The 13,762-nt window shown below is 37.3% G+C and overlaps 1 protein-coding gene across 1 annotated transcript in view; it reads left to right on the top strand.

The window, feature by feature from the left end:
• The window catches only part of LOC148726361 (uncharacterized), a 357,363-nt gene that overhangs the window by 239,567 nt on the left and 104,034 nt on the right, over positions 1-13,762 (top strand). Inside the window, exon 11 of the mRNA XM_088727311.1 lies at positions 211-504. Coding sequence (XP_088583437.1) covers positions 211-504 — 294 coding nt within the window. The remainder of the gene's footprint in view (positions 1-210; positions 505-13,762) is intronic.

The raw sequence follows: 13,762 nt of genomic DNA, 5'->3' as shown, positions 1-13,762 counted from the left end.
ATAGAAAATGCACTTGATGTTACTCTTTTGTTCAGTCATAATGTCATAATTCTAATGGATAGTTTTGCATTGATATCATTTGTGAAAGAGATCATTATACAAGATGAACACTCAATGTTTTAGAGATATAGTTAATTACCTCAAAGATCTATTGTTAGTAACAGTTGCATCTGTCAGGAATTAAAAATCCTGATTCAATAATTTTCAAAGGTTTACCTGACAAACCAACCATCCAAAAAGAGGAAGGTGAGGTGGATGTAGAGTTCACTCTAACTTGGTCAGCATCAAATACAAACTGCACCGATGTCAGCCCTGAATACCATCTGGAATGGAGGAAGAAACCGTTGACAGGAGCCAGCAAACTTTGTCAACAAGGAAACACTGATGAAACTCACTTCAAAATTACCAATCTTGAGTATAACTCAGAGTATGAAGTGAAACTATTTGCCTTCAACAGACATGGAGAAAGTGAGCCAGAGGTCTCAACATTTAAGACAAAGACTGGTGTGTACCTAATTAATTTCATTGGATTTAACATTTGCCACTTCATTTCAGAACTCTTTGTTTATTGTAACACATGGATGCTTTCTAATGGAAACCATGTAATCTGTCTGAAAACAATGCCTACATGATTATTGCACACTGAGAGAACAGAGTTTTGTGGGTTTTTTCAACATTTTTCATACATTTTTTCAACTATGTACCACCTCACTGTAGGCCAAATCTCTACCAAACGTTTTCTGAACTTATAGGCTACCTGCAAGTCACATTAGTTTTGATCTCCCCTAAAAATTCTACAACCCTATCGTTAGTTCCACATGCATAGTTCCTCCTTTCCCAACTATGCATATGATATCCATTTTTAGCACTCCTTCAACATTCCTCTTGGCAATGTCTCCTGCCTTGTTCTCCCCTGGGAATCCGTACAAATTACTTCTCGATCTTTTCAACTCCACCTCCACTCACCTCACACTTAAAAAAAAAACAGCAGGCTGCAAGGTTTCAGAGATGTAATTAAAAAAGCTAAAGCATCCCCTGGTCTATTCAAGGGGGTGGCGGAGGGGGAGGGTGGCCTCTGTCACTAAGGAATTTGAATTCATTACGCACATCGCTGAATGTAGCAACGCTCCGCCTTGAAACAGTTTTTAACCAGATTTTTCACCTCGACTGTACTCCCAAACTAGATGAGAACGGAACCAATTGTCACAGCATCTGTTTCAACATCTTTCGTTTGATGATGTAAATATTTCTCTAAGAGCCTGGGACTATTCAGGCAAATAGGTTAAGTTAACCAGGGCAATAGAAAGACTAATATGTTGACAATTTTGTTGCCAATTGCAGATTTAGACTTTCCCATGAGGTTAGGTAAACTTCTAAACCTCAAAAATGGTTTTAAAGTATTCAGATTCAGAAATCTTCTCTTAACTGCACCTTGGCAGCCTTCTTGATCTCCAAAGTAGCGGCTAAGTCGGAACGCTGTTCTAATTACAAATTGGTGTTTTAGGGTTAAGCGCATCCATTGCCTAAAGGTCCCAGATTGGTCACGCATCAGAAAAAGAAATCTGTTCAAGCGTAAAAAGGGATCAATTTCTTATCTTATAGACACAATAGACATTTTACAAGCTCTCAGTTCCATGCTAGCTAATCTCCTTGGACTGAAACTGATAGAAAGTATTTCAACTGGATTTCCTGGTGTTCACATTAATTTTAATAAGATATTTTCCTTTCCTATTCTTTGGCCATTTTTAACTCCAGGAGTAACACTGCTTTTCAGTTGACAAAGAATTGAGAACATTTGTGGCATCAGGTTTAATACTCATGCTGCAGCTCTCATAAGAAGAGTGATAAAAGTAATTTGAGTTTGTGCATTCTGATTCACAAACTGCATCCAAATTTGCATCATTTTACTCTCAAATTTCAATACCAATCATTATTATTATAGTTCTTTTCTTACTTTGAAATTACAAGTTGAGTTTGGATGAAACTAGAAACTGCTGAAAATCACATTGTGAGCCTTAAATTATCATTTGATATTCTAGCTTATTTACTGCAACATTTTTCCAACTTTGTATCATACTGTACAATCATAGGTTGCTAGTGAATTCATACCAAATGTTTCTTGAACTTCTGTATTACCTCCAAGTCAGATATAAAGTTGATCTTCCCTAAAGTTCCGCATCCCAATAGTTAGTGTCCCATTCACACTTCATATATCCTCCATGGCAACCCATTCAAGGATCTCCATACACATCACATCAGAGGTAGTTTCCCCTGCATAGTTACTTCTTAGCAACCTTGAATACTATGATATCCATACTCATCATGCTATAAATACTGTCACTTTAACATATCCTTTACTCTGCCTAAAATTTAAGTACATGTAGAATAGTTGGAAATGAAATGAATATTGTTGGGTCCTGAATCCAGGTGTAACACTGCTTTTTGTGAGACAAAGAATTGAGAAACTTTGTGACAACAGGATTAATACTCATACTTCAGCTCTCCTATAAGAAAAGAGAGTGATTTGCCCAGCATCTCTTAACTATCACTACTTTTGATTTGGTTGTAAATCACACTTGTTAGACTTGTGATTAATTTTTTATGCTAGGACAAGTAGTTCATGAACCTTGTTTTAATGTATCTCATTATGTCAATTTGTTTAATTTTTTTTAATTTGGTGTTGATTGCCAGCCAACCATTTGGAAATGTATGCCTCTGAAGGTACACAATTCAATGATCATGGTACAGAATTGAAAATCTTGTGTCTGTGGATTTTGATTTGCAAACTGCAACAAATGTGCTTTATTCTACTCTTACATTTCAGTTCCAATTATTATACTTGTTGTCTTACTTTGAAATAACAAGTGGAGTTTGAATGTAACTTAAAACTGCTGAGGCCCATGCATATTGTGCATTTTAAGTCATGATTTAATCTTTTGGCATGATTGTATGTTTACTGATTCCCATTTATTCCAACTTTGTACCTTTTCAGTGAATTTGCAAGGGAGGCAAAAAAAGTTCTCAATTTTTTCAACTCCACCCCCCTCTCTGTCCCCTACTTAAAAGAAAAATCAGCAGGTGGCAGTGTCTGCAAAGTAATTAAAAAAGCTAAAAAATCTGCTACTGAAGTTAAGGAGGGAAGGCTGTGTTGCTAGGGAATTCAAATTCATTATACATGTCAAAGAATGTAGTCATAAGATCAGTATTTCACTTTTATGAAAGACAAAATTTTAAAAGAATCATTGTTTTGAACATTTTTACACTCTTTTCAGCGAATTTACGGGGGGGATAAATTACTTCTCCATTTATTCAACCCCTCCCCCCTTTCCCCACTGAAAGGAAAATCAGCAGGTGGCAGAGTGTGTGACAAGTATTAAAAAAACCCCAAAAATCCACTAGTTTATTTAGGAGGGGGGGAGCTATGTTGCTAATGTTGCTGAAATTCAAATTCATTACGCACGCCAATGAATCAAGTTATAGTAAGTATTTCACTTTCAGCAGAAACAAAATTTAAAAGAATCATTCTTTTGAACAGGTGTACCTGAGAAACCAATCATCACAAACGCAGAAGGTGAAGTTGACATAGATTTCACTGTGACCTGGTCAGAAGTTGAGGCCAACAGCAGTAATTGCAGCATTAAATACCGTCTTGAATGGACGAAACAACCCATGATACAATCCACACAACTGGTTCAACGGGGAAACATTGTTGAAACTCACTACGAAATAACTGGTCTCGAGTATGACGCAGAGTACGAAGTGAAGCTGTTTGCTGTCAACAAACAAGGAGACAGTGAGCCAGACGTCAGAACATTTAAGACAAAGAGTGGTATGTACTGTACCTTAACTTTGAGTAGAATAACTGCAAATGAAATAAATAAATAAATAAATAGTCGGGTCCTAAATCCAGGAGTAACACTGCTTTTCTAACACAAGGAATTGAGAAACTTTGTGAGAATAGGTTTAATACTCATACCGCAGCACTTGTAAAAGAAAAGACAATGATTTCCCAAACTTTTTCGAATACGCCCAGGCCCATATTGTGAACTTGAAGTCATGATTTAATATACTGGCATACATGTTCACTGTAAACATTTTTCAACTATGTACCACCTCATTGTAGACCAAATCTATACCAAACGTTGTCTGAACGTATAGGCTACCTGCAAGTCACATTAGTTGACCTCCCCTAAAAATTCTACAACCCTATCGCTAGTTCCACATGCACTAAGTTCCTCCTTTGCCAACTATGCCTAGGATATCCATTTTTAGCACTCCTTCAACATTCCTTTAGGTAATTTCTCCTGGCCAGTTCTTCCCTGGGAATCCATACAAATTACTTCTTGATCTTTTCAACTCCACCTCCACTCTCGTCGTACTTAAAAAAAAAAAACAAAAAAAAACCAGCAGGTTGCAAGGTTTCAGAGAAGTAATTAAAACAACTAAAACATCCTCTGGTCTATTCAAGGGGGAGGGGAGGCCTATGTCGCTAGGGAATTCGAATTCATTACGCATATCGATGAATGTAGCAACGCTCCGCCTTGAAACGGTTTTTAACCAGATTTTTCACCACCACTGTCCTCTCAAACTAACTGAGAACGGAACCTATTGTCACAACATCTTTTTCAACATCTATCATTTGATGATGTAAATATTTCTCTAAGAGCTTGGGACTATTCAGGCAAATAGGTTAACGGGGTAAAATAAAGACCAATATGTCCACAATTTTATCGCAAATTGCAGATTTAGACTTTCCCATAAAATGAGGTAAACTTCAAAACTTAAAAATGTTTTTAAAGTATTCGGATTCGAAAGTCCTCTCTTAACTCCGCCTCGGCGGCCTTCTTTATCTCCAAAGCAGCGGCTAAGTCGGAACGCTGTTCTAGTCATAAATTGGTGTTTTTTAAAGGTTAAGCGCGTCCATTACCTAAAGGTCCCAGATTGGTCACGAAATCCGCTTAAGTGTAAACCAGGTCTGAGATATCCTGCTCTTGAGGGATTCTCACTGACTTATATTTAAACTAAAGGGAGTCCTTACTAGAGATTCAGAATTAGGAAAATCTGGTTTTTCAACATTCACGGAAATATCTGTTTCTGAAATTAGTTACGAGGGGTCATAAGCGTGATGGAGTTTGAGAAATGTAGATTTTTCCATCTTTCATGGCTGTAAGTGACTTAACAGGACCGGTCAAGCGTCCTTAATGATGCGTCACGCAACCCTTGTCACGCTATTCTGACAACACTCCACTTCCCTCTCAAGGATAACTTTTTCATGAGATCCATTGTTGTTGTTACCAACTTTTATCAAGCGAAAGGGGGAGGGAGAGATTTGTTAACAATTATTACGAATTGCAACCTACCATTAATTTTTGTTCGATTTTATTGGATACCTAAGTTATCAGGCAATAACTCCCGTCTGCGTGGATATTTGTCCTCTGATTGTTTCCGTCAGAGAGAAACAAAGCTAGTGGAAAAAAGGCCTGCTCCAAAGTTTTCTCTTTTCATCTCTGTTTTTTTTCTTTTTTTGCACACAAGAAAAACACACTCGTTTTGTTGAGTCCAGTGATAGTGGTATAAAAAAATGCTTGTCGCATATACTCATCCACCGTCACATCAACTCTGGCTTTTTAAAGAGCGGTTTTCGCGCGATATGAAAATTAACAGTTACAATATAAATAAACTCTTTTCTGGTTTGCTGACTGATAATGTTCGTGGCTCGGAGACTGTCCTAGTGATGTTACATTTTCCCTCGAAACTTCGCTTCTAGGCCTTGTAAGATAGACTGAGGGCAAAGTCACCAAATGCCGATTGGCTGAGACAGAAGGCATTTTTAAATTAATTTTGGTAGTTGCCCCAGGCAAGTACCAAAATTTAGAAAACGTTAAAATAGGTTACCTTTGCCTAAAACTTTTGATATCATTGCTGGGAAATGTTTTTCAACAGGATTGCTTTCATTTCTTTGACGTTGTTGTACAAAACTAAAACTAAGTGAAAACTGAAATGGCTTTCCACGAACGTGCTTAACAGCGTGCGTTATTGATCTTCTTATTAGATTTCTGAAAGCACCTTGAAATTAATCCTTAATTTTACTCGGCTCTATGCGATTACCTCTGCAAATATTCACTTTTCAGACAGTCGCTCAGCAGTGGACATTGTCAGCTGATATACTAGCCGCCCGAAAGGGTTTATTTACCCTATGATATACTTGATTTTTAAGGGAGGAATAACGCTTTAACGAAACAACCTTTTCTATCCTTTGGATAGGGATCGATTTCTCAACTGATCGACACAATAGACACTTTTCAAGCACTCGGCTCTTTGCTAGTTAATGTCCCTGTGCTGAATTCGATAGAAAGTATTTAAACTGCATTTACTCGTGTTCACATAATTAATAAGATATTTTCCTTCCCCTTTTGTTTAGCCGTAAGTCCCTACACAACAGCTTTAAAAGTTCAACCCTGTGGAGTAAGAATTCAGTAAAGTGCAGAAACTGTTCTCCTCGCGTTCTTGTTATTTATTAAATATTTTCCCTTTCTTATCCTTCAGCCATAACTGCTTACACTACAGCTTTAAAGACTTCCATTACAGACCAAACGGAGTTCCAACCCAAACTGCTAGCCTCTCACACCATTTCCAACATGAAAACGGATGAAATATTCACTAATCTTCTCATACAACATGAGAGAAAACGCCTCACCAGGAATGACGAGACATCTTCAAGGAGGGAAGACCTTGAGTATTTCGGAAAAGTCAGCGGTACTCCAGTTAAGCACTGCGATGAAATATTTCTTGCCACGAGTAATGATGAGAAGGATCCTAATTCTATTCTTGTCGTTGGAAAAGCAGGGATTGGAAAATCTCTGTTTTGTCAAAAGGTGATTCGCGATTGGGCCAACAAAAAATTATTCCGAGCAAGAGAAAACATTAAAATTCCAAATTTCAAATTTGCTTATTTGCTCACTTTCCGTCAGTTGAATTTGCTTAAGAAAAAGCGTGTGACCCTAAGAGAAATCTTAAACTTTTCTTCAATATTAGGTGACGTTACATTTGAGTATATTGTAAACCATCCCGAAGAAGTTTTGATTATCCTTGACGGCTATGATGAGTATTCCCAGCAAGATTACATCGCTGGAAACTTGGAGAAAAAATATCAGAATGACGCTAGATGTAAAATGACGGTGGCCGCATTATGTTCAAAACTCATCAAGGGAGAGATACTGAAAGGTTCTGTCATTGTTGTAACCTCCCGGCCTGATGAATCGGACAAACTGGGAGGAATCCGTTTTAAACGGTACGTAGAAATTGTGGGATTTTCTTCACAACAGGTTAAAAAATACATTGAAAAGTACTTCAATGAAAACGAAAATATGAAGAGCGCTGTGCTTGAACATGTCATGAAGAATGAGAACCTAGTCAGTTTTGCTCATATTCCTATGCTCTGTTATCTGTTGTGCTTCGAGATGGAGTATGCTCTAAACAAAACAGGAAATCCTCGTGACCTTCCTGTCTCAACAACCGACATTTACACAAAACTTATTGATATTTTTGAACTTAAGCACTGCTCTGAGTCAGAATACAGACACAAAGAAATTCCTAACAAATTCAACCCTCCTCCGGTCATCAAAACCACGTTAGAGAAATTATCAAAACTAGCGGCAAAACTTCTGCTTGAAAGGAAGCCAACTTTTGATGAAAGCGAAATAGAAGGCGGTTTTGAGTTGGAAGAAGTCAACAAACTGAAAGGTAGTGGTCTTCTTTACTGTGGTCAGCCTTACAGGACTGGTTCGATCAGAACCACGAAACACTTCAGCTTCACACATCTCACTGTCCAAGAATTCTTAGCCGCCCATTGGTTTGTAAAGGAAAATTGTATTCCAGTCGAGAAATGCTCTGAAATGGTTTTCCAATTCATGGCTGGCATTTTACCAAGTGAGGGAAAAGAGGAACTGATGGAAAAGTTGTTGACCAGTAGTCAAGTTTCAGGGAATGATACTGGATTACTCAGAGCAAAGTGTCTGAGTGAGTATCAAGACGAAGAATTCGCTAAAACGTTTATCAGGAATCATCCGCAAGCGTTCATTAGTGCAAACGGCGTCATGTATTTTAAAGGTTTATCAGATATAGACAGCATTGCATTATCATTTGTATTGGACATTATCAATGAACTAAACAAAGAGAAAGCTGGAGAGGCACAACACAAATGTTCTGATAAGTTCGTCCCAGTTAAGGAGTTGAAACTTTTAAATTCCCACTTAACAATGTCTGGAATACAACGAGTCTGTAATTCACTGATCAATGAACACTCTCTTGTGTCTGAATTGATGATAGAAGGATTTTTCGTAAATAAGAAGATAGATTTATTTAATGGTGATGCGATCACTGATACCGGTGTTGCCAGTCTATTTGAAGCTTTACAGCATCCAAGCTGTAAGCTAACCACACTAAATCTGAGGGCTAATGAGATCACTGATACCGGTGTTGCCAGTCTATGTGAAGCTTTAAAGCATCCAAGCTGTAAGCTAACCACACTAGATCTGAGTTTTAATAAAATCACTGATACCGGTGTTGCCAGTCTATGTGAAGCTTTACCGCATCGAAGCTGTAAGCTAACCACACTAGATCTGAGTTTTAATAAAATCACTGATACCGGTGTTGCCAGTCTATATGAAGCGTTACAGAATCCAAGCTGTACACTAACCACACTAGATATTCAGTATAATTATAGTATTAGTAGGTTAAAAAAAAAAAATCTGTTGAAGCCATAGTGGAGAAATACAGACCAGGTTTTGAACTTACAATTTAGAAATATAGCTATTTAAAGCACTTTCTGTAAAAGTGGGAAGCAGCGTCAAACTAATCTACATCATTAGCTTACAAGAGATCTCGCCAATTTATTTTAATGATCTTAATTTTAAGCTAAATCCTAAAAAAGGAACAGTAACGAAATGGTTGGAAACAAAATGTTTTGAATCATTACTGATCATAGTAGAACTTTCTGTCGTGAAAGCAGCTTGAAGCCTGAAAACGTTAATAGTTTTTGTGGACTTGATAGTTTATTATTATAGGTACTCAAAGTAACTTTTGTAGATCTTTTTTTCTGGGTCAACGAGAGTTACAAAGTACTTGAACTGTCATAGCTCAATGTGAGTAAAATAAAACGATTGTTGTAAATAGAATCGCATTGAATAAAGAATTTGTTGATAGGTTGCTCGCTGGAAATATATTGCTTCCTATACCTTTGGCTTGTGGGTTTAATTGCCTGAACCTTTTTACTCTCAAAATCTGATTGTAAATTCTCCCCTCTAGTTGATACACATTTCCTAGTTAATTAGTTACGAGAATTTGGTGTTAGATTTATAGTACTAAGTGTTAAATTCTCATTACCTGTTTGCTAGATAATATATGGATATCATAGGGAGAAGTTACATGTTAATCACTTATGGCATTTTCTGAAAAAAGGCTTGTTTTCTTGCACTTACTCGATTTCGAACTCATTCTTGAGCCATTCTTGAGCTGAGCCAATTATTGCAAAGATAGGTTGCGGGATTACATTTTTTATTGCGTGAACCAAGCCAATTTATCGTTTGCCGAATTATCTTAACGAACACCTAATTTTGAATAATAAGCGGCACTCCCGCAACACTAGATATTCAAGCATTAATGCTGTTTGTCCTAAATACAAAAGAGAATCAGAGAGAGGACGCTCTTTCGCTGTTTCGGCTACAAGACTGTGGAATAGTATACCTATTGAAATTAGGAAACTAGATTCTATAACATGTTTTAAAAGGAATATGTTTGCCAAGATTTTTAAGGAACAACAATGTTTGCATCATTTTACTATTTAATAATATCTTCTTAATTTAATCTTGTCTTATTTTAAATGCTTATTTTAAATGTTTACATATTTTAGCTTACATATTTATTTGATTATACAGTTGTGTAATCTGTGAGGGCCACAAGTTATTTACAAGTTATCTGTGAGGGCCACAAGTTATTCACGAGTAATTTGTGAGGGCCACAAGTTATTCACAAGTAATCTGTGAGAGCCACAAGTTATTTTGAGGTGGCACTCAATAGCCTTTGGCTATTCAGTGCCACCCTCTTTAAATAGAGGCTTTCATTCATTCATTCATTCACCCCCAACTAAGGGAAAGGCCCTGGGAACCAGGTTGACTGATGTGACTGTAAATAATGGCGTAAGAGTGGCCTAATGTAATTATTCTCACTTTCAATTCATTCCCGATTGATCCTTTCCATGTTTTCTTTTCTTGTCGGTACGTTCTTTTCCTTTCTTGTTTTTCCATGGGACATTAAACCCTCAGGTCAGTATTTTAGGAAAAGCCGTCAGTGATTAGGAAAAAAGAGAAATTCTTCAAAACTGAATGAAACAAGAAAGAGGGGCAAAATGTGATGGCGAGCAATGACTGTTGTCAGTATTTATGTGAGAGGCTTAAGATAAGACAAAATACATATATCTTATTAACATTTATTATATATCTTATATACATATATCTTATTAACCAAGCGCGAGGGCTGTACTGGGAGAATATCGGCCCGAGGTTATATTATTTTCTTTTCTGGCGGCGTGTGGTGGGAGAGAGGGGGTATTTCTGTCAGGTAACGCTTGCCTGTTCAAGCGTCTGTGCAACTGAAACACGGATCAACTACAAACTACCTGTTCACCTCATTTTCACGTGTCGGGAGGCTTTGAAGAACGAGGCATAACACAATAGACGCTATTCTTATTTAATGACATGTAAATGAGTGGTCGGGTATTCTGCAGTCTAGCCCAAAATACAAAGAAAAGTAAAAGAACGGTTTGTTTCAGTGATGGGTTCTGTGCAGTCGTTTAGGAGATTCACCATCCACTAGATTTTGCAGGAGTATTTCCGTTCATTTCCAAAGAGAATACGTCAGAGAAATAACCTTAACCGCCCACTGTGGTAGAAGAGTTTAAAATGAAATCGCCTAAACAAGATGAGCAACTTATCCAGCAAAATCAGCCTCTAATTAAATCATGTGGTCACCTGTATTATGGTGTAACTGCAATCACAACTTCGTCAGCGAAGAGAGGAAAGAGAGATTATGTAAAAGCTTAAAGTGAAACGCTCGAGACAGCGCTTCCTTCATGACATATTATTCAATCTTAATTTTACGTTCCCGCGCCCGAAAGGTCATGTTTGGAAACTCTTAACAGTGGCCAATTTGCATTATTAAATCAGTTGATAAAAGCAAATTTCTTTAAAATTGCCCTCTTTTTTCATTGTCGTGGTTGAATTGTCCACAAACAACTTGATCAGTGTACCTTAAATCCATGTTATCCTCCAGGTCTGACATGTGCGCACGTGAATCTCTGCCATGCGTGAAAACCCTTAATATTTGCCTTTAATCACGTCACGTGACAGAGGATTGGGTAGAATGCATTTCTGTTATCATAAATTGTTTTCAGTCTTTTTCTTGCTGATCATATTTGAAACTTTGATAACTCACAGTTACAGACTAATTTGACACGAAGATCTACTGTCACCAACATTGTCACCGCGGTGCACGCGAAAGCATTTAAGTTTTTTTATTTTGTTTTGTTATTTTTTTTTTATCACAGCCACGTCCTTCCAATGCACCGTGCTGGGATCTCCACTTATCTCCGAGGTACAATTATTGGACAGTACAAGTTTCACGACAAACGCTCACAAGAATTTATGCATCATACCACTCTAAGATTTACAGAGCCAGTCTTGTTTGAAGTCGATTTATATGATTATTATTCAAGTGTCACGCACACTGATAGAGTCAGAGATTTGGTCCGCGTGAGTTCCTCGCATGATAGCGTGCCACTTAAAATAAGCTGGAGATGCAATGCTTTGTTTCTTTCTCTCGATCACTACGCGGAAACTAAGCGGGTTTCTTGGAGTATTACTAACTTCTTCATCAAGCCTTCGGTTTCATCTCTGAGGAAGGAAGCAACTTGCAGTAGGACTTTCGTCTAACTATCAGCAAGACTAATTAATCACTGTGTCAGTCAAATTGTAAATTGTCGAGTTAAGATTTGTTTTATCAGAACATGAGCTTCCTAAAGTTGTAGAACTCAGTGGTTTACGAGTTCCGCATCAGTACGGAACGACTTAATTTGAGAAAGGTAAGTGCTATTTTGACACTTCTTTACCTTCGCCTTTTGGGCGGAACTGTTTTCGTTTCTCTTCTCTATTGCGAAATTTGGGAATAATCGCTCACTGGAGCCAAACAACATGTTATAAACAATTAATTTAAGCGTTGATGTACAGAGAACCAAACTCTTTCGATTGACTGGCTGGATATAGGAGACTTGTGGAATGTTCTTGGATCTGGTTAATCTTCTATTTTCTTTCAACTTAGTCAAGTTTGCAGGGATTTGTTTCGTTGGTTTTTTTTTTTTTTTTTTCCGTGTGTGGAATCAATTTGAGATAGTTTGAGCTGCTTTGATAATCTACCAAAAATTGAGCTCGAAGAGTAACAGCGCAGGCATCTAACTAGAGCCTTGTTTACAGTTATTAGGAAGACAACAGTCACTGCTTTGTTAAAACGTTTTGCAATCGTCCTGTTAGTACGAATTTTCATAAAAATAAGTAAATTCTTGCTCTCATGGAATTTAAAACAGTCTGATTCTCGCTACTGCTTAAATAGCGCTATCTACTGCGAGGATCGTGCATCATACGTATCTAATACCGCAGTTCAAAATATATGAACTTCATATATTTCATTGTATCTAAAGGGTTTTTCCATTCAACAGGGAGTTCACCAGTTACGAGAGATAAATTCAAAAGATGACAAATAGACGGGGCTAGTTCCTAAGCACATTCTTTAAGTTTGTTGGTTTAATTACCTCAACCTTTTTACTCTTAAGATCTGATTGTAAATTCTCTCCTCTAGGTTTTACGCATTTCCTTGCTAATTAGTTACGAGAATTTGATGTTAGATGCGCACTACCAGGTATTAAACTCTTATTACCAGTCTGCTGGATAATGTATGAATATAACGGGGAGAAGCTACGGGTTAATCACTTCTTGCAATATCAAACAGGCGATTGGGATTAAATTGAGGTAAGGCCATTACGAGCTGAGAAGAGCGTCTAACGTCAAAGCTTCTGACATGTATTTACAATGTAAATTTTGTACTTGCTCGATTCCGAACTTACTGTGGACGATAGATTACGAGTATTTTTTTCAGGTCTGATTTTCACTATTGCTCAAATAGTGCTTTACTGCAAAGGATCGTGCACATATACGTTTCATAACCGCAGTTCATACATATATTTCATATGTTTGTTGTTGTTTAATTTATCATCTACGGGTTTATGTCGAATTAATTTGATGGCCTGCTCCCAGTTGGCTTGTTAGCTCAATTGGTAGAGCGCTGCACTAGTATCGCAGAGGTCAGTGGTTCGAATCCCGTACAGGCCTGAAATTTTTTTCAGGTCTGATTTTCACTATTTCTCAAATAGTGCTTTACTGCGAAGGATCGTGCACATATACGTTTCATAACCGCAGTTCATACATATATTTCATATGTTTGTTGTTGTTAGATTACGAGTATATCTTTTCAGTGGGTGAACTTAGCCAATTTAGTACACAAGACAAGATCTTAGGCTTTTAAAAGTTTGTTTTTGTTTTGTATACACCGTTGTTTGACGGAGTGTTTTTGGGGAGTTGTTGTTTTTGTGAGTAGTGACTTGTTTTTAAGAAAATCAGACGCCCAGCATTGTATTTAAACTACATATCCCCATATC

The sequence above is a fragment of the Stylophora pistillata genome, chromosome 7, assembly GCF_964205215.1.
Source record: "Stylophora pistillata chromosome 7, jaStyPist1.2, whole genome shotgun sequence".
NCBI lineage: Eukaryota > Metazoa > Cnidaria > Anthozoa > Scleractinia > Pocilloporidae > Stylophora > Stylophora pistillata.
This window is presented reverse-complemented; position numbering and strand designations above follow the sequence as displayed.